The sequence below is a fragment of the Pimephales promelas genome, chromosome 4, assembly GCF_988280905.1.
Source record: "Pimephales promelas chromosome 4, fPimPro1.hap1.1, whole genome shotgun sequence".
NCBI classification, from domain to species: domain Eukaryota; kingdom Metazoa; phylum Chordata; class Actinopteri; order Cypriniformes; family Leuciscidae; genus Pimephales; species Pimephales promelas.
In genome coordinates this window covers 46936760-46961923 of record NC_142772.1, presented here as the reverse complement: position 1 = coordinate 46961923, position 25164 = coordinate 46936760, and the positions used below count along the sequence as shown (strand labels likewise).

The following is a 25164-nucleotide window of genomic DNA, read 5'->3' as shown; positions in this document are numbered from 1 at the left end:
TTGCAGTCCACCATATGAGAAGACGAATGAGAGATCATCTGAAAGAGAAACGGAGAAAGTTACTGTTGACAAACCACCAAATACACCAGAAACCAAGAACTCTGCTGCTAGTGTGGAGAACGCAGAAGAAGAGGAAGACGATGAAGAGGACGAGGAGAACTATGTCGCTGTTCCCGTTTACCAAAGGGTTAGGATGAGCATAGATGCGGAGAAAAAGCTAAAGGAAGAGGAAGAAAAACAGAGAAAAGATCGGCAGTTAGAGAAAGAACGACAGAAGCAGGAGGAAATGGGAAGACTTTTGGAGGAGGAGAGGAAGGCTAAAGAAATCGAGAGACAGCAAGAGGAAGAGAGAAAACAACAAGAGGAGAAGCAAAAGCAGATGGATGAAAGGAGAAAGCAAGAGGAAGAATGGAAGAGAAAAATTGAAGAAGAAAGAAAAGAGGAGGAGAGGAGGAGGCAGGCCGAAAAGGAGAAGGAGAGACAACAAGAGCAGGAGAGATTAGAAAGAGAGAAGCAGGTTGAAGAGGAGAAAAGGAGGACTGAAGAAGAAGAAGAGAGACAGAGAGAGGAGGAACGACTGAGACAGGAGAAACTAAAGAAAGAGAGAGAACTGGAAGAACAGAGACAGAGAGTTCAGGAGATGGAGAGACAGAAAGAAGAAGAAAAACTGAGAAAAGAACGAGAAATTGAGAGAATAAGGAAAGAAAAAGAGATGGAAGAAGAGAGACTGAAAGAGGAGGAAAGATTGAGACAAGAACGAGAAAAAGAGAGACTGAAAAAAGAAAAAGAGATGGAAGAAGAGAGACGAAGAATTAATGAGATGGAGAGACAGAAAGAAGAGGAAAGACTGAGAAAAGAACGAGAAATGGAGAGAATACGGAAAGAAAAAGAAATGGAAGAAGAGAGACTGAAAGAGGAGGAAAGATTGAGACAAGAGCGAGAAAAGGAGAGACTGAAGAAAGAAAAAGAGATGGAAGAAGAGAGACTGAAAGAGGAGGAAAGGTTGAGACAAGAACGAGAAAAAGAGAGACTGAAAAAAGAAAAAGAGATGGAAGAAGAGAGACGAAGAGTTCAGGAGATGGAGAGACAGAAAGAAGAGGAAAGACTGAGAAAAGAGCAAGAAATTGAGAGAATAAGAAAAGAAAAAGAAATGGAAGAAGAGAGGAGAAGAATTCAGGAGATGGAGAGACAGAAAGAAGAGGAAAGAATGAGAAAAGAACGAGAAATGGAGAGAATAAAGAAAGAAAAAGAAATGGAAGAAGAGAGACTGAAAGAGGAGGAAAGATTGAGACAAGAGCGAGAAAAAGAGAGACTGAAAAAAGAAAAAGAGATGGAAGAAGAGAGACGAAGAATTAATGAGATGGAGAGACAGAAAGAAGAAGAAAAACTGAGAAAAGAACGAGAAATTGAGAGAATAAGGAAAGAAAAAGAGATGGAAGAAGAGAGACGAAGAGTCCAGGAGATGGAGAGACAGAAAGAAGAGGAAAAACTGAGACTGGAAAAAGAAGAGCGGTTAAAGAAAGAGAGAGAAATGGAAGAAGAGAGACAAAGACTCCAGGAGATGGAGAGACAGAAAGAAGAGGAAAGACTGAGAAAAGAACGAGAAATTGAGAGAATAAGGAAAGAAAAAGAGATGGAAGAAGAGAGACGAAGAGCCCAGGAGATGGAGAGACAGAAAGAAGAGGAAAGACTGAGGCTGGAAAAAGAAGAGCGGTTAAAGAAAGAGAGAGAAATGGAAGAAGAGAGACAAAGACTCCAGGAGATGGAGAGACAGAAAGAAGAAGAAAAACTGAGAAAAGAACGAGAAATGGAGAGAATTCAAAAAGAGAGAGAAATTGAGGAAAGAAAAAGAATGGAAGAAGAAAGACTGAGGCAGGAAAGAGAGAGAGAGAAAGAGCGACTGAAGAAAGAAGAAGAGAAGCTGCGTCAGGAAAGAGAGAACGAGGAGATGGAGAGGAGTAGATCACCGGAGATTCGTCCAGAGGAAGTTCTTGACGCGTCTCAGACTCTCGTCTCCTCGCCCTCTCCTCAACTCCACGAAGTGCTTTACGACGACTTCTCGGTGAAACCACGAAGATGGGGAACCGGAGCGAGACGTTCCTCGACACCGTCTCCATCCAGAGAACCTGAGCAGAACCTCCAGCCAGAACCGACGTCCAACGATCCCGGATCCCAGGAGCCATGTGGAGAACGGGGGAGTGTGGAGGAGCTGATGGGATCTGAGCCTGAGAACTGTGAATACACACCTCCTGTATCTGAGCTAGACACACAAGCTGATGAGGTGAGGCCAGGGTTAATTCAATATTGGAATATTGTTTATTTATTAATATTGTGATATATGTTTTAATAAGGGACTTTACATTACATTGATTTTATGTCATGTAAAATGGTGTTCTTATGAGGTAAAAACTGTCTAAAGTGGATTCTTAAAGGAGTAGTTCACTTTTAAAAAAACTTTTGCTGATAATTTACTCACCCCCATGTCATCCAAGATGTCCATGTCTTTCTTTCTTCAGTCGAAAAGAAATTGACCTTTTTTTTTTTATAGAAAATATATAATAAAAAATATTAAACAACGTTTTCTAATATAAAATAATGTAATATAAAGTATCAAAGTTTAAAAAGTCAAAATCTTTAAATTTGTTATCATTATTAATAATAATAGTAATTGTAATCCAAGTCACATCTTAATATAATATAAAATAATGTAATACACAAATATAAACACAGGTATATGATGAATAAGTTATTATAAAGTGTTTTTATAAATAATGAAGTTGAAATGACTTTAACATCAAAGTTATATTTTTTACATTATCAATAAAACTCATTGTGTCCATTAGTCTAACAGTGATAGTTGAAAGGAAACGTAGGCTATAGAATATGCATCACAGAGTGTTTATCTGCATTTCAAACACGGCTGATGCAATCACAGTTCAGAAGTATTTGTTTTACTTTATACATTTTGAAAAATTACATCAATTACTTTTTATGACGAAAATGTTTACAGATAGAACAAATACTAAATAGGCCCGACTAACCTGTTAATAGACTTAATTTTGTCCCTTTTGGCTTTCAGTAGTTCAAAGCAGGCTTGTTAGCTTCATGTTAGCTTCATAGGTTAGCTTTAGCAGTTAAAGCCCAAAAATGAACTGCCACTTTCCAGCTCCAGCTCAAGGTAGTAAAACATAATTAAATGAATCTATGTGACTGTGTTCATGTGTTTATGAAGCGACGCGAGTGCTTTGTTTGCGCAAATACACAAATTATATAAGTTAGCTTTATTTACAAAATGAGCGACCGTTCATGAGAGCACCACTACGCATGCGCGTTGTTTTGTGAACGTCTGCTGTAAATGAAGTGATAAATTATGTTTTTGTGTGCAAACAACACCTGCCGTGATTCATAGGCATTCAAAGATCATTTAAAAGGATTTGCTAGCAAAATACAAATCAATATAATGTGATGCTAAAATGCTATATTATAGTAGATTTTGTTTTCGGATGGCTGACGTTAAGATAAACTTTTTTTTAACGGTTAGCATTAGTATTCAACTCGGTCTTAGTTACGGGTGCATGAATCCTTGAAAATGTATTAATGCATAACCTAATATGAGGACACATTATGTGTTATGTATTTGTGTGTTTGCGTGGAAGTAGTGCTCCAGATGAAAAGATAGCACCTGGATTTGCACAACTTTGCATTGTGTCTTAATTACAGGACACTATGGCACGCAAAGCCAAAAAGTTCTTGCTTTCATCAATAGTACATATATAAAATCGCATGATTTTATTAGAGATGCAAACATAATCTGTGAGCTTCCGGCAGGGCAAGAAGCCGTGTTGTGCTGCTGTTCCTCTTGACCAGTGTCTTCAGGGCAGGGCCTTGGTTTCCATCGATTGTCATGTTGGAATTTCCCAGTGGCGTTGTTTGACGGCATAGAGTGATGTCAGTGCAGTAGATGGTTTTGTGTGTGTGTGTATAGATGTGTTTATTCTTACACAACGCTTGTCTTTGAGTCAGGCCTGTGGAATTTTCTATCGACTGTCTAAGTCAGCCTGACAGCAGAATAGTAGCAGTTCAGTTGTTTTCGCAGATGTGTGATTGCTTTGAAAACGTTGTCTGTAGGCCTATGTGAAAAATGCAAAAGAAAAGGAGAGAAAATGTGTGTGCATGTATGGCATTTTTGACATATCACCTCCTCCTCCTCCTCCTCCTTTGGGTTATGTACTCTCGTTAACTTTTTAATAAATCTGTTCTTTAAAAAATAAGAATATTTTTTTTTTAATTCAGCATTCACCTGAATGTTGGCTTGAGAGGTAATATTAATTCACTGTGATTATAGTAACTATAATTTTAACTTTCCAACTCTTAAAAAAAAAACTTTTGCTGATAATTTACTCACCCCCATGTCATCCAAGATATCCATGTCTTTCTTTCTTCAGTCGAAAAGAAATTAAGGTTTTTGATGTAAACATTCCAGGATTTTCTCCATATAATGGACTTCAATGGGAACCAAACGGTTCAAGGTCCAAAAGACAGTTTCAGTGCAAACTGCAAACTGTTCAAAGGGCTTTAAACGATTCCAGACGATGAATAAGGGTCTTATCAAGCGAAACGATCGCTCATTTAAAAAAGAAATAACAAAGTTTACGTTTTATAAGCTCAAATGCACGCCTTGCTCTGTTCTGTGATGCACGTTTGTGAATCTCCTGTTCGAACTCGTTCATCAAAATGAACAAATCAACAAAACAAACAAATGGACCTTGAACCATTCGGTTCCCACTGAAGTGCATTAAATGGAGAAAAATCCTGGAATGTTTTCATCAAAAACCTTAATTTCTTTTCGACTGAAGAAAGAAAGACATGGACATCTTGGATGACATGGGGGTGAATAAATTATCAGCAAAAGTTTTTTTTTTAAGTGAACTACTCCTTTCAGCTGTTGTGAAATGATTTAATCAAATGTAATTCTAAAGAAGCCGTTTGAGCTGTTCAGCAGTGAATGGTTATGAAATATAATTCTCAGTAATGTCAAGTGGATCTGTTTCTAGAGTAGTTTTCATTCGCCTGAGGAAACGTCTATAATTTCCCTTCTGTTGAACAGTGTTCATTCATGATATGTTGTGTTGTAGTTTGTTCGACTCTATCCTTTAGTATGCTGAAGTGTAGTGTGAATAGATGTGACTCTGGAAAGATGAATGTGTATTTAAAATGGGTCATTTATGTAGAAGAAATGTGAAATTATTGTTGAATTTGGAGCTTTCTAGATTGAGAAAAGCCAGAAAATGTATTTTTGGCTTATGTGGATGAAAGACAACAACTCCCAGAATGCACTTGCTTCGCTGCCCTAGGAGGCCACGCCTACCGGTAACAGAGCACAGTCGTTAAACAACAAGTCTAGGCTACTAGTGAGTTTCGTGATGAGTCTGCCCGAAAATGTGTTTCGAGATGTCCGGGATTGGGCTTTTGCGTTCTACAGTCGCCATTCATCATTTTTCCTGTGGCGAGCGGGACGAGTGAGGGCCGCGGAAGAGCAGCGCGAATTTGGTTCTTATTTCAGTTATTCACGCTGCTCACGTTCCCATGAAATCACAAGTGACACTAACACTATAATAAGTGTCCTGAAATCCTCTGCCGTTGGTTGGTGGTTAAATGTGTGTGTGTATTGTGTAATAATGTCAATGCAAAGCTGTATTTTCAGCATCATTATTCCAGTCTTCAGTCACATGATCCTTCAAAAATCATTCAAAAATGTTTTTTTTTTTTCAAAAGAACAGCATTTATTTAAAAATAGAAATCTTTTGTAACATTATATAGGTCATTTTTTAATCAATTTTATGCATCCTTGATGATTAAACATACTCAAAACAGTTTTACAGGCCTAAACTATATAGGGAGCGAGAGAGAGCAATATGTATATGTATATATAGCAATATGTGAGCTGTGAATCTACGGAGGCGTATTGCATTCACTTGAAGAAAAAAATACTCTGTTTTTCTGAATTAACGAGTTAATTTTTCATGAGAAAAAAAATTAGCTTTTTTTTCTGAATTAATGAGTTAATTTTTCATGAGAAAAAAAGTTTTTGCTCTGTTTTTCTGAATTAATGAGTTAATTTTTCATGAGAAAAAAAGTTTTTGCTCTGTTTTTCTGAATTAATGAGTTCATTTTTCATGGAAATTTTTTTTTGCTTTGTTTTTCTGAATTAATGAGTTAATTTTTCATGAGAAAAAAAGTTTTTGCTCTGTTTTTCTGAATTAATGAGTTAGTTTTTCATGAGAATTTTTTTTTTTGCTGTTTTTCTGAATTAATGAGTTCATTTTTCATGGAAATTTTTTTTGCTTTGTTTTTCTGAATTAATGAGTTAATTTTTCATGAGAAAAAAAGTTTTTGCTCTGTTTTTCTGAATTAATGAGTTAGTTTTTCAGGAGAAATTTTTTTGCTGTTTTTCTGAATTAATGAGTTAATTTTTCGTGAGAAAAGAAAACTTTTTTTAAACTTTTTAATTCAGAAAAACAGAGCAAAATATTTTTTTTCTCATGAAAAATTAACTCATTAATTCAGAAAAACAGAGCAATTTTTTTTCCTCATGAAAAATTAACTCATTAATTCAGAAAAACAGAGCATTTTTTTTGTGAATGCAATACGCCTCCGTATGAATCAATTGAATTTTATATTTATTATAAATGGCTACTACAAAGTTTCTTCTCCTCAGTGAGTGAGTGTGATGCACTGTGCAATGCACACGCAAGCTATGGCTCAAATAATAGACACAGAGCCTGTTAGTCATGGCAAATAGTCAAACTAATGCACAGCGAAGTACAAAGCACCTGATTCAGCAGTAGTTTGCATAAGAGCGTTGTGGTGTAGCATTTCTCTCCCAAAGTGCACAGGTACAGGACGGTTCCCACATTAAACTCTTCCCTGTTTTCTCTCTCTGTGTCCTTCTACATTTTATTATTTACAAATGCAGTCAGTGACACGTGATTTTCCTCGAGCTTTCGTCCCTTCCCCCTTTCTCTCTGTTTCTCCGAGCTGGGATGTTGTCGCTCATTTGAGGGCTGTGCCTGTTTCCGGTACCTGTTCGTACCTGCAGCGGGACGGGTATAAGAGGTGGGCTTGCCGGAGCAGTGCACATGAATTCAAGTGCAGTTCAAGATTGGATGTCTGAAGATATTTATTCCTTGATTTGTATTTCTACTGCATCCAAACAGCAAGATTTGACAGGAGATCGACCGCAAAATGGATTGACACGTTACACGTGCTCCGAGGTGGAAAGTGCCGGAAGAGCATCAAGGATTGATGATCTGTGATCGGCATAAACTCAGAAACTGGTTTACAGGTCAAGATGCCTACAGACATCCCAGTGTGTTTTGGCTATAACGCCCCCTAGACTTCACATCTGGGATTTATTCCCAAAAACCCACTGAATGAGTCACGGTACCACCAGAGACAAGACTTTCCTAACACAGGGTAAATCAAGATGCAGTTCCTGGGTGAGAAACTCTCCGAGGTGCAGACACAAGTGTCGGGTTGGATGGGCAACATGCGCCGCTCGTTACAGGAGGCGGTGGAGTTGGTTTCAGGCACTCTGGAGAGGGAGGGAGTAATAGACGAAGAGGAGGAGGACGAAGAGCGAGTGGGACGGTTTGAGAGGGCCATCTCACCGCTGAGAAGTTTTGCTTCTCGTGGTCGACAGTCCCTTCGGAATCTGTCTCAGCAAAGCCGGCAGCGTTTTTCCCTGCGCAAGCGCACGACTACGTCAAATTCAAATAATGTAAGAGTGTGTGTACTCTGCTTTCTCTCTCTCTCTCGTTCTCGCTTTATCAGACCATTTTAAGGTATTGTGTTTTCTTTAATACACTGAGTCTGTTCCAAAACATACTGCATGCTCAAAGTTATTTGGAAAGTCGTTGTTGCGATTTTCTTTGTGAAAGGTTGGACCTCACTTTTAAAAAAAAACTTTTGCTGATAATTCCCTCACCCCCATGTCATCCAAGATGTCCATGTCTTTCTTTCTTCAGTCGAAAAGAAATTAAGGCTTTTGATGAAAACATTCCAGGATTTTGTCCATAATGGACTTCATTGGGAACCAAACGGTTCAAGGTCCAAAAGACAGTTTCAGTGCAGCTTTAAAGGGCTTTAAACGACACCAGACGATGAATAAGGGTCTTAACTAGCGAAACGATCGGTCATTTATAAAATAAATAAAAAAGTTTAAGTTTTATAACCTCAAATGCTCGCCTTGCTCTGTTCTGTGATGCGCGTTCGTGACTCTCCTGTTTGAACTCGTTCATCAAAATGAATAAATCTTTTTTCGAGTGATGACTCGAAGGGTCCTTGATAAGGCCCTTATTCATCGTCTGGAATCGTTTAAAGTCCTTTGAAGCTGCACTGAAACTCTCATTTAGATCTTGAACCGTTTGGTTCCCATTGAAGTCCATTATATGGAGAAAATCCTGGAATGTTTTCATCAAAAACCTTAATTTCTTTTCGACTGAAGAAAGAAAGACGTGGACATCTTGGATGACAAAAATAAATAACAAAGTTTACGTTTTATAAGCTCAAATGCTCGCCTTGCTCTGTTCTGTGATGCTCGTTCGTGACTCTCTTGTTCAAACTCGTTTATCAAAATGAATGAATCTTTTTTCGTGTCATTTGGTTCATTCAATGAACAAATTGAACAAATTGACTCAGGAAAAGATTTGTTTTTGTCTAACCGTTTCTCCTCTTAATCTCCTTCATATCACTTTAAAATACAACACTCAGTGGTTGAATTCAAATGGGTCCCCAATATGTTTTCTGGTCTGAGTCGACTCGATCACATGATCCATTTTGTCTATCGTGTCTCTGGACCGGAGAGTAACACGAAACCGGACTTCATTCGCCTCGATAGAACACTGTCTGAATCGTTCCCTGTCCCCTATTGAGCACACTGTGCCATTCACCGTGTAGAAAATAATAAACGTGATTTCAGCAACAGCTTCAGCGTCTATTTATAATGTAGGGGGCGGAGCTTCAGATTCTAGAGAGCATTTGATTGGACAGAAAACCTGATGAGAAGTTGAAGTGCAGAGTGATGTCCTCAAAATCATTGATCCATATTGGCAGAAGTGAGAGACTAAGTTTTGAACTCTTATATCTTCTAAATGTGAATTTCGTCATTGTTTTGGAGCAAACTAGCTACTTAAAGCTAACATGTGATCACATGATCCGCTCTAAAAGAAAAAAAAATACTTACATTTTGATTTCATGGGGACTTTAAATGAATTTAATTGGTTTTGATTATTATTATTATTAATTCTTACAATCTGATTACGACTCCTGTCAGCACACATGCATGAGTCAGAGTGTTCACTTGAAGACTGTTAAACAGGATGTAAGGAGTCCTGGAATATTTTAGCTGTCTAGGCTTGTTTTTACTCACTTGTATTATATTTGCTCATCCTCTCATGCTCTTCTGTTTCTCTATGTGCCTCTCTGTCAGTCATGATCCACCCAAAACTCTCAAATTAAATTGGACCACCTTAATTTGGCACCCATAGAGAGGTTTTAGGTGGACTGTTCAAAAGTTTTGGGTTGATTTGTGAATGCTATTGAAAAAAGAAATTTGCTCACCAAGACTGAGTTTATTTGATTAAAAATACAGTAAAATCAGTAAAAATTTTACAATTTGAAAGAACTGTTTTCTATTTGAATATATTGTAAATTGTAATTCATTCCTGTGATCAAAGCTGAATTTTCAGCATCATTACTCCAGTCTTCAGTGTCACATGATCCTTCAGAAATCATTCTAACATGATGATTTGATGCTTTAGAAACATGTCTTACTAATGTTGAAAATGGCTGTGCTGCTTTATATTTGTGCGGAAACTGAATAGAAATATAAAGTTCAAAAGAAGAACAGCTTTTTTGATATAAATCTTATAAAATTATAAATATCTTTACTCTCACTTTCGACCACTTTCGATGTGATGCGTTCTTGCTGAATAAAAATATGAATTTCTTTCAATAAATAAATAAATTTAAATCTATCTGACCCCACACTTTTCAACAGTATTGTATGTAAACCCTAACGGTCAAATGATGAATTGGTTTGAGTTGGACAAACTTAAATTCAACGAATTAGTTCAGTTAAATTAATTTTTATGAGTATTTAGCACTTTCTTTTTCTTTCAAGTTCACAGAACCGATATATTTTAAGTAAACTGAACTGTTTCATTGTTTTGAGTTTTATGAAATTATTTATTTTAATTTAGACGAACTTAAATTTAACTGAAACGGCTGGGATAACTATTTGCAGCTTGCTTTGCCGATGGCACTTGAAAGAGAGTGTAAATGCTAGAATTAAGTGCAATATAAAGTTTTTTTTGGTGTAAGATTAATGTTAAGTGTGAGATTTAGTAGTGATTAATGTTTTGTTATGCTAATTTAGAAGAATTTCTGTTAATGTTGGCTTTAGGATAGTTACCATCATGGTGACAAGTGGTGCATTCAGCTTGATTTGAGAGCAAATTATCCCTTTATATTATTATGTTCATACAGCAAGTGCTTCTGTGCTTGTAAGTGCTTATAACATACTGTTTCTACATCAACAGATTAGCTTTTAAAACTAACTAAGTTTATATTATTAAAAGTGATTTGAGTTCTGGCAACTTATTCGGGTTTACAGTGTACTACATAGATTTAAGTTATAGTAACTAATTAGTACTATTAACTTTATTTACCCAAGTTATCTTAACAATACGTTATTGAGTTACTTGGAAACAAATTAAATATTTTTTTAAGTCAATAAACTTAATCGGTTTCCTCAAACGGTTTGAGTTGAACTAACTCATCAGGTTTTACAGTATGATAGTGGATGGCTATATATGTGTCTTTTAATGTTTGTGTGTGAGGTTTTGACGGTGTGTTTTAGGTCACTAGTTGCTGCATGACTCATGGATTGTTAGTAAAATATCACGGGACGACCCTAGAGGTGTTCCCGGAACAGTAGAGTAGAAATGTAGTCCTCTCCCTAGTGAGTATTACACAAACTAAAGCTGCACATTGACCTTGTTTGTTCTTACATGCACATTTTTGTTAAGAACCTTAAGAGCCTCCAACTCTGTGTCAATAATATAGAAGAGAATTGAATCGGTTCTGTTTATTCTGATATAGTCCTCCAGAAGTCATTTTTACTGTATATATACTGGATCGTCTCCTGATGGACATTTGCTCATTGTCACAGAGTGTTTATGAGGAAGTGTTTTGTTTCCTAGGAACAATCTTGTACGCCGACATCTTTTGAGCGGAGTGATGTGAAATGCAAAATATCTGTTCTGTGTTCAAAAACAAGTCTGGATGAGTTTGTGTGTGTGTGTCTGCTGTGTTTGTAAAGGACAGTTTCGCCCTTGTGACCATGCCAGCTCATTAAACCATTTATGCTCGAATTGTCATTTGTGTGTCTGTGTGTGTGAGAGAGTGTGAGTTTTTCAATCACTTTTGCATGATGCCACAATGATTGGTTATCTTTTCGTAATTCTTGTCAATAGAATGTGAATTGAGAATTTTCTGATAGATAGATAGATAGACAGATAGATAGATAGATAGATAGATAGATAGATAGATAGATAGATAGATAGATAGATAGATAGATAGATAGATAGATAGATAGATAGATAGATAGATAGATAGATGGGTTGATAGATAGATAGATAGATAGATAGATAGATAGATAGATTGTGTTGCAATTTCAAAAAACTGCACCGGTCAGGTGACCATTTAGGGACTTTTCTGTAATCTGAGTACTGAAGTTTTTCCGTCTTTCTTTGCTCTCAGGGTCAGCTGAAGGACTGTGAACCCGAGGAAGATGGAGTTGCGGAACAGGACACTGAGAATCTGATCGGGGAAACCGATGAACAAAGTGAAAACAACGACGATGTTGATGGGTAAGAAATGACTCGAATCATCATGTTCACGGCAGCAACAAACCTTCAGTTGTCTTTGAACATCTGAGGACGGAAAACTGAATGTATCATATGCACTCTTTCAGCATCAGAGCAGTTTTGGTGACATAACTAAAATGCAAAGCAATGAGATTTTTCGTGTCTGAGCTGTTCTCAAAACAATGTACATTGCAGTACACAAGATCCAGGGGGCGGAGTTGGATCCAGAACTAAGGGGTGGAGATTGGTAGGATTAGGGGTGGGGTTAGGGATCAGGGGGCGGAGATGGGTAGGATTAGGGGTGGGGTTAGGGATCAGGGGGCGGAGATGGGTAGGATTAGGGGTGGGGTTAGGGATCAGGGGGTGGAGATGGGTAGGTTTAGGGGTGGGGTTAGGGATCAGGGGGTGGAGATTGGTAGGATTAGGGGTGGGGTTAGGGATCAGGGGGTGCAGATGGGTAGGATTAGGGGTGGGGTTAGGGATCAGGGGGTGCAGATGGGTAGGATTAGGGGTGGGGTTAGGGATCAGGGGGCGGAGATGGGTAGGATTAGGGGTGGGGTTAGGGATCAGGGGGCGGAGATGGGTAGGATTAGGGGTGGGGTTAGGGATCAGGGGGCGGAGATGGGTAGGATTAGGGGTGGGGTTAGGGATCAGGGGGCGGAGATGGGTAGGATTAGGGGTGGGGTTAGGGATCAGGGGGTGGAGATGGGTAGGTTTAGGGGTGGGGTTAGGGATCAGGGGGTGGAGATTGGTAGGATTAGGGGTGGGGTTAGGGATCAGGGGGTGCAGATGGGTAGGATTAGGGGTGGGGTTAGGGATCAGGGGGTGCAGATGGGTAGGATTAGGGGTGGGGTTAGGGAACAGGGGACGGAGATGGGTGGGGTTAGGGATCAGGGGGCGGAGATGGGTCGGGTTAGGGATCAGGGGGTGGAGATGGGTCGGGTTAGGGATCAGGGGGCGGAGATGGGTCGGGTTAGGGGTGGGCTTATGGATCAGGGGGTGGAGATGGGTAGGTTTAGGGGTGGGGTTAGGGATCAGGGGCGGAGATGGGTAGGATTAGGGGTGGGCTTAGGGATCAGGGGCGGAGATGGGTAGGATTAGGGGTGGGGTTAGGGATCAGGGGGTGGAGATGGGTAGGATTAGGGGTGGATTTGGGATCAGGGGACGGAGATGGGTCGGGTTAGGGATCAGGGGGCGGAGATGGGTCGGGTTAGGGATCAGGGGGCGGAGATGGGTCGGGTTAGGGGTGGGCTTATGGATCAGGGGGTGAAGTTGGGTAGGATTAGGGGTGGGGTTAGGGATCAGGGGCGGAGATGGGTAGGATTAGGGGTGGGCTTAGGGATCAGGGGCGGAGATGGGTAGGATTAGGGGTGGGGTTAGGGATCAGGGGGTGGAGATGGGTAGGATTAGGGGTGGATTTGGGATCAGGGGACGGAGATGGGTCGGGTTAGGGATCAGGGGGCGGAGATGGGTCGGGTTAGGGATCAGGGGGCGGAGATGGGTCGGGTTAGGGGTGGGCTTATGGATCAGGGGGTGAAGTTGGGTAGGATTAGGGGTGGGGTTAGTGATCAAGGGGCGAATATGGGTAGGATTAGGGGTGGGGTTAGGGATTAGGGGCGGAGATGGGTAGGATTAGGGGTGGGCTTAGGGATCAGGGGCGGAGATGGGTAGGATTAGGGGTGGGGGTAGGGATCAGGGGGCGGAGATGGGTAGGATTAGGGGTGGGGGTAGGGATCAGGGGCGGAGATGGGTAGGATTAGGGGTGGGGTTAGGGATCAGGGGGCGGATATGGGTAGGATTAGGGGTGGGGTTAGGGATCAGGGGGTGGAAGGTTAGAGTTAGGGATCACAAGAATCAGGGGGTGGAAGGTTAGAGTTAGGGATCACAAGAACTTTTGAACAGTATAGCGTATATTCACTCAACATTCATGTCTGAAGTTTTATATGGATGTCAGTTTTGCTCAGACTGTCTCCTAGTGGTCATGTAATGCATCAAAGTTTAATTCTCTCAGTGTAGGGTAATGTTTTCATGTGTTTTCATCTGTTCAGACTTGGCACAGAGAGCAGAATCAGTCATGCTCTACAGAGGCTGACTCGGGTTAGACAGAGAAACAGATCTACTGACTCAGACAGGGCAGACGTCCCGGATGAGGAGGAGTCACGGGCGCTACCTGTTCTTGAGGTGCATTTCCATTTCAGCTCGCTTTTTTCTTTATTATATATTGCAATGCATAATACATCATTATAATATATCTGTGTATAAATATATATATTATTGTATTGTATTGCATAAAGTGCTCCTTTTGCGCCTGTCTCAATGTGCATCTGTGTATATTTTTGCATGATCAGTCGGCAGCTCCTCTGCTGGACTCCAGCGTTTTACGTTCGAAGGTTGATCTGGCAAAGAAACGAAGCATAAAGCGCTCGATGCCGACGCGTGCCGTCCGACAGAGAGGCGCTCTGCCCGCGCTGACCGAGGGAACGAACCCTGACTGGAGGTTCTGCGACTCCACAGGTGGGATCATTATAGACACTATAATTCAAATGTTTTTAAAGTAGTCTCTTCTGATCACAAATGCTGCATTTTATTTGATCAAAATTACAATAAAAACAGTAATATTGTTGTGGAATATTTTTACCATTTAAGATACATATTTGAATATATATTAAAATATAATTTCAAGTGATCAAAGCTGAATTGAGTCTTCAGAGTCACATGATCCTTCAGAAATCCTTCTATCAATCAATCATTGTTTTTGTGCCACAAACAATTATTTTATTCATCGAAGTAAATTCATAACTTCAAAGTTACAATATAGTTAGTAGTTACATTTAGACTAACCGTTACTCTACTGTTCAAAAGTGTGGGAGTTTTGAATTAGAAGTTAAGAAGAATATAATATAACTAGATAAAAAGTTTGATGAGACAAGCTTTAAGTTGGCTTGAGAAAACCGGACCAGAGAGTTTGAAGAAGTTTAAAGTAGTTTGAAGTTTGATAGATGGATTAGTTAGAAAAACAAGAATAGATAGAAAGAAAGAAAATGATTAGGTTGAAAGAAAGAAAGAAAGAAAGAAATATTAGTTGGAAAGAAAGAAATATTAGGTAGAAAGAAAGAAAGGATTAGGTAGAAAGAAAGAAAGAAAGAAAGATTAGTTGTAAAGAAAAAAGAATATTTAGAAAGAAAGAATAGTTAGAAGAAAGGTTAGTTAGAAAGAAAAAAGAAAAAAATATTAGTTAGAAAGAAAGAAAAGTTAGAAAGATTAGTTGGAAAAAACAAAAGTTAGAAAGAAAAAAATTAAGAAAGAAAGAATGAATGAATAGATAATATAATTTATTCAAGTGATCCAATATCAAGGAGTCAAATGATCCATCAGAAATCATAATATGATGATTCGCTGCTCAAGAAACTATTATGATTATTATCAGTGTTGAAAACAGTTGTGCTGCTTCATATTTTAGTGGAAACCTTGATCTTTTGCCCTATGGTTCTTTGAATAAAAAGTTTAAAAGAGCAGTATTGACCCCAAACTTTTTAAGGTACTTTTTAACGTATCAATCTATTACAGATGCCAAAGATCAGTGTTCCAATGGAAGGGACTCAGAATCAGAAGAAGAGCCGTCCCGGGACGCCGTGCCCACTCCTGCCCCCTGCCAGCCGAAGAGAGTCCCCATGTTTCCGGGGATGAACCCTTCAGCCCTCATGGTAGAGCATCAAACACTATATGCCTGCTGATGGGACCAGTATAGCTGGGATTGTATATGTCAGGTTTTGGACGCTGGTGTCTCCATTAGGACGCTTGACCTTAAAGGGATAAATAACAATTCTGTCATCATTTATTAACCCTCAAGTTGTTCCAAACCTGTATGAGTTTCTGTCTTCTACTAAACACAAAAGAATTTTGAAGACGGTATCCAAACAGATGACGGACCCCATTGGCTTCTATTGTATGAAAAAAAAAACACTATGGAAGTCAATGGGGCCCATAAATAATAGTATTTTTTTTAATAAAAAAGAATCCCATTGGTCCTTGAAATCCTTGAAAGTTTGTGAATCTGAAAATCTTTTCAAGGCCCTGGAAAGTTTAAACATACACAGATACAGGTCCTTGAAAATGCTTGAATTTATTTTGTGCAAGAAAAAATATTTTCTTGAAAAAATTCCATATTATTCTCTCCGATCCGCTAATGTGTTATTTTGCCAACACTTGGAACCCTATGCATACTAGCTTGCTTGATTTACGTTACGCGCATTTATGTGTTGCGTTAAGTGTTTCCAGCATGAGGTACTTTGTTTTGTTCGTTGCCTTGATGTTCACGTGCGCAAAACTAACAATGCATCCTACAAGGTAACACGATGTAACCTTGCTCTCACATTGAGTCCTTAAATTTGAGCGTGGAAAGTCCTTGAAAGGTCCTTAAATTTTAAGTTAACCAAGGTGTATATTGCTTATCGTTAAAGGGATAGTTCACTTTGAAATTATTTTTTGGTATGTTTTAGTTTACTTCAAGGGCATCCAAGCTGTAGGTGTCTTTGTTTCCGCAGTAGTTTCAATTTTGATATTTTTAGGTCAAACCGTTCTTGTCTGTCAGTCATATAATGGAGGTCTATGGTCACCACCTCAAAGAGCATGCACAGAGAAGTCCACACAAACCGCTCGTTTCGTGTCTTAGGCCATCAATGTGTACTTCCATTTACGAGTCATTAAATCATGTTTAATTTGGACTTCTCTGTGCATGCTCTTTGAGGTGGTGACCATAGACCTCCATTATATGACTGACAGACAAGAACGGTTTGACCTAAAAATATCAAAATTGAAACTACTGCGGAAACAATCACACTTACATCTTGGATGCCCTTGAGGTAATTCATGAATTAATGCTTATAAATGAGACCTTATATATTATACCTTAATATTGGTTTGAGGCTCTGGTGGTAAACCAACAAGACCAGCACTAACCAGTGTTAATCAGCCTCAACTAGCATACAACTCTAGTCTCAGTCTCAGTGGTTTCAACAAGGTTGTCTCGTCTTTCTCTTCAGGCACAGCTAAAGCGGAGAAGTGGAGTGGTGGAAGCAGAAAGTCCAACAGAAGCCCAGACGCCTCCGTCGGTTCCCGCTCGCTCTCCCCGCACACCCACCATGGCCCTCGGCCCCAGAGTGCTGCCCCCTGTGGACGCCAAGGACAACGCGTGAGTGGACTCTCATTCTTCTCATTCTGTTGAATTCATTTTGGTTATTTTAATTGAATGATCCATAATTAATTAACATCCGTATGAAACAGAAGTTACGATAGTCTTTTCTTTCCTTCTTGACATATATCTGATATGAAACTACAGTGGCTTAGAGAGAGAGATAAGATAGATAGATAGATAGATAGATAGATAGATAGATAGATAGATAGATAGATAGTCAGATAGATAGAGAGATAGAGAGATAAGATAGCTAGACAGACAGATTTTCATTTAGTAACTTTTAGCACATTTATTTGGATCCGTAATGATGAATTTTAATAAGAATGATCTGAATTATGTTTAGTTATAGAAAAAAGTGTTAGTTATTTGTAATAACCGTGAATTATGTAAACCCAGGTCCGGCTCTTCACCCTCATGGCTGCTTGAGCTCAAATCCAAGAAGAAAATGAATCAGCCTGAAAGTGAAGCATGAATCTGTGTAAGTCAAGGTGAGTGTGTGTCCAGAAATCACTGATTCCTGAAGTGTCCTGAACTTGTTTTATGAGGGTTTTCCTGAAATCTTTCACATTATATTTGCTTCAATGTTCTTCTTTATGATAAGAGAGCACATAGACTAGAAGAAAACATTTCTATATAGAACCTCAAAGGGTTCTGCTTCTGTCAGGTGTTCCATATATAGAACCTTTTAAGGGTTTTTTTTAGTTTGAATTAATTAATTTTGTGAAATTCGTTTTTAACTTGAATTCAATGTTTTGAATTAAACAGCTTGTAAACATACTTTATCACTAGAAAAGACATTGAAATAATCCGATGAAAGTATTATGCAATCATATCTCCTTAAAATTGAGTCAAGAAGCCTAAGTTTCCGAGAAATATTTTCAAGATTCGTTATCACAACATATTTTGTTTTGTCAAATCAACTTTATAATAATTTATTTAGTTTAAATAACTTATTATTTTGAGTTTCTGATGGTTAAATTAATCTACTTCATTGTATTAACTCACTTTTTCCAGTTCAATCAACTTAAAATTTTAAGGCAACCAGGTTACTTACTTTTTTAAGTTAAACCAACAACATTTTTTTTACAGTGTATAGTAATCACAACATTTTGTCTTTTGTCAAATCAACTTAAATAATTTATTTAGTTCAGATAACATATAATTTTGAGTTTCTGATGGTTAAATTAATCTCCTTCATTGTATTAACTCACTTTTTCCAGTTCAATCAACTTAAAATTTTAAGGCAACCAGGTTACTTACTTTTTTAAGTTAAACCAACAACATTTTTTTTTACAGTGTATAGTAATCACAACATTTTGTCTTTTGTCAAATCAACTTAAATAATTTATTTAGTTCAGATAACATATAATTTTGAGTTTCTGATGGTTAAATTAATCTCCTTCATTGTATTAACTCACTTTTTCCAGTTCAATCAACTTAAAATTTTAAGGCAACCAGGTTACTTACTTTTTTAAGTTAAACCATCAATATTTTTTTACAGTGTGGGACGTTTGTATGTCGCTCCCTTCATCCCCGGTAGAGGGGGACAAAATCCACTTTTATATCAATTTGCAAATTGACTCTGCCGTCTCTCCTCACAGGTCTGATGCAGTTTGTTTGAGGAAATCTGGAAGGAAGTCTGTTTGATGCCACTAAGATGCCAAAGGAACTGACATGCGTAAATGAGAAGTGCAATGAGCCTTTCATTCTCATACTGACTGATTATCAGATATGTTTTTCAAATACGTGTCCCCGGACTAAAATGTTTGCAGGCTTTGCCAAGATGCTGTCCTGTTATGCACCTTTTTACTTTTTTAACATGAAAGTCTGCAGCCTCATAATCAGCACGAGATGGTTGAAAAGCATGAGCTGTTTACCATCAGTCTTGGACCAGTGGGAAGGAACCCAAGCTCATTTTGATTCTGTTTACATTTATTAATTTAGCAAGATGGTAAAACAAGCAATTCATTGGAAAGACGTTTCCTAGGTTCAAGCAGTGGCCAAAAGCGCTCGTGTCGTCCATCTCTGATCTGGGAAAGCAGATATCAGTATAGCTTCATGCTACAATGCACTTTAAATGAGTCACACCACTGGAAATTGTGCCTTGATGTCTTAGGCATTACTTTGCATTTGATCTATATTTTTTCTTTAAATCAGATTTTAAATATTGTGTTTATATTCATTATGGCATTGCTATAAAACATCCTTTTTCTTTCTCTTGTTCTGTTTACATTGTGCCATTCCTTTAAACCCTATTTCTAAACATCATTTGATGGTAATTTGATCTTGTTCACTTTTATTATAATTCTTTTTTTCTCTGTATTTGTACTTGAATTAAATCTTGTAAGCAGAGAAGCATCGATTATCATTTATGATGTTTTTTTATTGTGCTTTGTTGCCCATGTCCTTACAGTCCGGCCAAGAACACTTTTACAAAACACAAATCTGAGTTATGTGTTTTTAGTTGTGTTCCTTTTTCAATGTTTTTCAGTCATTTCCAATGTTTTATTGACTTCAGCTGTGTAAATTGCTGCTAGAAGAATGTTTACCTGTTTAATGTTGGGCAACGGGAGTTGTGTTTTATAAAAAAATGAATTATGAATTACAATTAAGGGATATCTTCATTAAATATTTTTCTAAATGGGAAGCATGTTTGTCTTTGTATATGTGCCAGGACTGAGATATCAGTAGATCAAGCACAGGGGTTTGAAAACCTTAGCTGAATTTTCAATAAGTGTGTGATAGAAAGAGAGGTTCCTGTTTGGAAACCACAGTTATATGGTTTCCAAATATATTTTCACTCACTCTAGATAATATTTTTGTGGAAAATTGCTGTATAAAGAGTGTATGAATTACACATTTAGGTCTAGTAAGCTGTAAGATGTCTAATAAACACTTTATCATTTTAATATAGGCTAAGAACCATACATTCAAATCTATAGCCTAGACTACTTTTTCAGTATGCTAGGCTAGTGTTAGCACAAACTTCGGCGTTTAGTAGTCGGTGGGTTAGATGTTGCTATGGAGGTCAGATGTTGCTATGGAGGTCTGTACACCTTGTTTATGTTCATTTTTATTTATTTAAAAGTAGGCTAGCCTACACTCTTTATATGCTACATATTTTGTTCAAAATTAACAAAATGTAAATATCCTTCTTCCAAAACGTCTTGTCTTATCGTGATTCACTATGATACAATCCAGTAATAAGCCTAAGTGTTTATTTAGACCTGATGGTTTTTGCGGGAAACTGCGTCGCCCGTGCATGTCTCCATAAACAGAGTAAAGTTGGCTACTTGACGTTTGTCTGGTTTGAGAGTGGCAGATGTTAGTTGTAAATTGTCACAACGAGCGAGAAAAGTTGACAAGAAGCCACTAAATCACGAAACTCGGACTCCCGTCTCTCTGTGGTCATGAAAAATCTTCTCGTAAAGAGCCCCTGATATGAGTCATGCATTTGGGTGTAGTAGAATAGGCTACATGAAAGTGCGATAAAAACCTCATTATTAGTAGTAATGAATTTAATCAGGAATATCTTACTCATGGCTTCAAAAGCATAACCCTATGGTTGCGTGATATATGGGACTTGAAAAGTAAAGTAGGACTGTCACCACATAAGCAGAATGAGGCACTTTTCCCCCCAAAGTCAACAAGACATGAATCAAAAAGACAAGTCAGATACAATCAAGGATTTATTTTTCAGTTTTATTGAGAGCCAGTCTTTTGCCCTTGAACCATTACAGGACCAAGAGAGGCCTTGCCTTCCCACTGAATGCCTATAGAGAAGAGAGCCAGGTTAGAGCGCTTGAATAAAAAGCAACCTTAGAAAGAGCAAACCCAACCAACCTCCATAGGGATAAGCAGCAAATTCAGCATCAGGACCACAAGTTGAGTCACAGCAACCACAAACTTGGTCGTTTCCATCAGCAGCAACCCACCTGCAACAAAACAAAGACATGGAACCTTCAACATGAGCAAAGGCCATCTAACCCCTTAACTGTCACCCCCCCCCCCCCTTTTGAGAATGGGGGTTAAATGCTCTATTCACACTTAAATGGTTGTAATTTAAGAATGCCTTGGAATATATACCCAAGTTTGGTCTTGTTTTAAAGAAAACTCTCAGCAGATTATTGCTGAAGTGAAAACACTTCAAAAAATGAAAGTATGAAAAAGTTATGGAAGTTTTAATTCACAGTAAATCAAATATACTGTACTATATATTTTTATTTTATATAAAATATATATTTTACAAAATATTTTTACTCTAAAATTACTATAAAATCAAAGCCATAAATCTAACCAAGTTATGTTCCAAATTTGAAGTTGATATCACAAAAATTGAAGTTCCCATGAGATTTTGTTTAGGCGTAGTACCAAAAATAGCCACCGGGTGCCATTGAATTTAGTTGTGTACATTCTGCCTTAACAAATTAATACATTTCTGTCCAAATATCAATTTTGTCCCAAAATTTGGAACCTTCAGACTCAGACCTTTCTGAAAATATGTGTTTCGTCAAGATTAATATCATAAATAATGAAAAATAAGGATGCCCAAAAGGGGAGGAGCCTCATAAAATAAGTACCGTTTCTATGGTAACGCAACGTTCAATTATAAAATGGTTTTCACAGGATGAATTCTGAGTTTATAAGCTTTCAAATGATACCTAATTTATGATAACTACTAAAATGTGTGATAGAACAAAAAAGGCGATAAAAAAATATTATTATATTTTAGAGGATAATATATACATAAATATTATTATTTTTAGAGGATAATTTTATACTGTACTTTATTTTTTATTGAAAAATACTAAATTATACGTTTTATGAACTTTTAGCATAAAAACAGAAGTTTCAATGATTAAAAGTGGGTGCATCAACTTTTTGTGACAAAGGTCAAAACTCCTGTTATGATGCAGATTTTTTTAGGTGCACTCTTGTCATAAATTCATTAATTACTCTTCCTACATAATTTAACACAAAACAGGGGCCGAATATTTAATTAGAAGTCTTAGACCTTTCCAAAAATATATAATTTGTCATAATTAGATTAGAATTTAATAGAAATATAGTGAAGTAAAGTTAGGCGTCCCGGTACCGGGACGGTGACAGTTAAGGGGCTAAACAAGAATAAAAGATAAGTACCCATTGGCAAATGAACAGGATTTCCGCTGAGCATCACTGGGTGCAGAAGCAAGAGTTGCCTTCAGAATACATGTAATGTAGATCTGCAAGAGAGGACAGACAAGTCACAAAACCAAAGCAGATGGGAGGAGTCGTCAAATTAACACATGATATACAGGACACGTACAGAAGGACTGTTGCCCTCCTGGAACATAAACGCCTCCAGCTGGAACTGGATCTTGTCAACCTGGGACCGAGGCATGAAGCGGGAGCTGGAACCTGTAGTTTTGGCATCCACAAAGCATCTGACGACAGAGCAATCAGAAAGAGTAACTCCAATGTCAACTACAACATCAGCAAGCAACTAGATGACTCTGTGACAAAGGGATTACAAAAAGCAACTTAAACAGTCCTACCGCATCAAGGGCCATGAACTTACCCATGATTCTCAATGAAGGAATATCTCGGAAGAGAGTTGACATCAGGTGATTGAGTGGCCACACAGCGGTCCACAAACACACGCAGAGGAACATGATTGTACTGCTTCACAGACGCCTCGATGTTGATAACACCACCCAGAAAATAGGAGTATGAAGGCCTCTGATAGGACCAGTCATCTACACACACACAAAAAAACATTTTAGGCACAGCCACAATAGTAAAGGTGTAAATTATTGTGAGAAACTTGTACTTACCCATCATGAGCTTCAGGGAGAAGACCAAGACTTCTTCACCAGCCTCTGATGAAGCATAAGGGACCCATGTTGGCCTCAAGGCATCACTGCTTACGTTCCGAAGCCTACGGTTCATGAAAATATCCATCAATTGGTCTCCCAGTTGCTCAAGAAAACGCAGAGTCTCAGATCACTTACCTTGGATAATGGCATTGAATGCCGACAATTGCACCATCAGCCCGGGTAATCGGAGTACCTGCAAGCGCCTCTGGGGTGTAGGTAAGAGAGAAGGTGTAGACAAGCTCATCCTCATTCATCTGCAAGAAGATTGTGGTTACCAAGAGGGTCACCCCAAATACTTCACATATACCAAGACAATGCCCTCAGATCACTATGAATGGGAAAGTGCACTGGTGGAATAACAGCATCAAAATGTTGTTGTTGTTTTGAAGGGTCATTTAAAGGCAAGTAATTTGGAAATTCAGGATTTCTACATTTAAATAGGTAGTACTTGGTTGTCTTTGCAATGCCAGGGCAGTTAAGACCAAGTAAACTGACTTTCCTTAAGATTATGTCTATCCTCTGCCACACCAAAATAACCCATTTAGATTTAGGAGTTCTTACCATCAGCACACTGTTGCAGTCCTGTAATTCATAGTCAAAGATGAGCACTCTTGCCAAAGGATCCTGACCAACAACAGGACATCCACCTAGAGACAGACCAGTTGGCTGGATCAACTGACCATTGCTAAAAAAGTCCTGCTGGACCTCTACAAGAACCCTGTTCTCGCCACATTGAACCGCTACGCTGCTGGGAGTCACGGGTTGCCTCAACTGGAAGTCCACCGCCACCTCGCTCTGCATCTCGGGAACGACGGGATACCTCCAATCCAAAGGCTTCACTGGACCCTGCAACAGCTGCTTCTCCTGAAGGCCAAAAGGATCCTGTGCAAGGCTTTTGGAGTCGGGACCCAGAGGACTCTGAAACTGAGAAGCCACTTGCAAAGGGTTCCAGAACCCTAGAGGGGAAAGGTCAGGACTTCTGGAAGCTGGATCAGATTTTGGCCCCATGCTTCTTGGACTATGACTATACCTCAAATTTCCCAAGACATTAGGCAGATCAAATGCAACTACCAAAACCACCACTAACACACCTTTCAGGAACCCCATCCTAACAAACTTTGACTCAAACACCACAATACACACCAGTGCTCGGCTTTGCCATTTTGTACAGCTTTGAGTTAAGGTGGCTCCACCCCTTTTATCTTAATTGATTACCTTTGATTCTCTTCTGGACCTGTAGAGTTTATGCATCTTGGGGACACGACACTCTTCACATTTTTTATTGGGCCTGTCCAAATACCCACAATTGCGGTCTTTGTATTTGACCACTTGGACCCACCACTCTTCACTTTCTTTATGTCTCTTATCTGACACATTTAGGGGGATATTTACACAAGATTTTCAACTAAAACAAGAAAAATTAATTTACACAACAGCATTTTGGGGGCATTAAAACCTAACTTTTAAAAACTGGTTTCAAAGTGCAAGTTTTTGAAAAACTGATACCATTATTGTCTATACTGGCCTGGCAGCAGAATACATACAGTACTTTTAGGCCCCGTCCACACTACTGCGTTTTCGTTTAAAAACGGAGAATTAAAACGAATACGATCTCCGTCCACACCAGCGTTTTATCTGCGTATTAGAAACGATCTCCGTCCACATTAAAACGACTGAAAACGCAGATTACGTGACCATTCACCAACACTGGGCATGCGCGTGCCGGTGTAAACAGTGAATGACGCGTCAGGGGAAGGATGCGTCATGACTGATAACACCCAATCATAGAGCCAAGCGTCAGCCTCTGCGTCAGCGTTTCTAAAGTTCTCCGTTTTGTATGGTTTTGTCTCGTCCACACTAAAACGCACTCCGGAGATTCAAAACGCGGGATTCGAGATTCAACGGGGCCTAGGCCCCGTCCACACTACTGCGTTTTCGTTTAAAAACGGAGAATTAAAACGAAAACGATCTCCGTCCACACTAGCGTTTTATCTGCGTATTAGAATTTATCTCCGTCCACACTAAAACGACTGAAAACGTGGATCACGTGACCATTCACCAACACTGGGCATGCGCGCGCCGGTGTAAACAGTGGTTGGCGAATCAGGGAAAGATACGTCATGACTGATGACACCCAATCATAGAGCCGAGCGTGAGCCTCTGCGTCATCGTTTGTAAACTC

At 38.8% G+C, this 25164-nt stretch overlaps 2 protein-coding genes across 4 annotated transcripts in view; one reads left to right on the top strand and one right to left on the bottom strand.

Moving 5' to 3' along the window:
* The window catches only part of tnks1bp1 (tankyrase 1 binding protein 1), a 29784-nt gene extending 10013 nt beyond the window's left edge, over positions 1-19771 (top strand). The window contains exons 3-11 of one of the 3 annotated variants that reach the window (XM_039686505.2): positions 7-85; positions 116-2281; positions 11824-11933; positions 13979-14111; positions 14279-14444; positions 15498-15634; positions 16973-17121; positions 17521-17612; positions 18726-19771. In XM_039686505.2, the coding sequence (XP_039542439.2) occupies positions 7-85; positions 116-2281; positions 11824-11933; positions 13979-14111; positions 14279-14444; positions 15498-15634; positions 16973-17121; positions 17521-17596 (3016 nt within the window). In that variant the 3' untranslated portion in view covers positions 17597-17612; positions 18726-19771. Of the gene's footprint in view, positions 1-6; positions 2282-11823; positions 11934-13978; positions 14112-14278; positions 14445-15497; positions 15635-16972; positions 17122-17520; positions 17613-18725 lie in introns of all 3 variants that reach the window. The other 2 variants (XM_039686504.2, XM_039686502.2) reach the window with 2 other exon arrangements.
* Positions 19772-20800: 1029 nt separating this feature from the next.
* On the bottom strand, positions 20801-24149 carry LOC120489586 (zona pellucida sperm-binding protein 3). The gene is given in 9 exon segments (XM_039686506.2): positions 20801-20897; positions 20968-21059; positions 22267-22276; positions 22278-22349; positions 22433-22550; positions 22685-22862; positions 22941-23044; positions 23118-23236; positions 23544-24149. Coding segments are annotated over 9 exon segments (1278 nt in total). The 5' UTR covers positions 24090-24149; the 3' UTR covers positions 20801-20858.
* Between the last annotated feature and the right edge of the window lie 1015 nt (positions 24150-25164).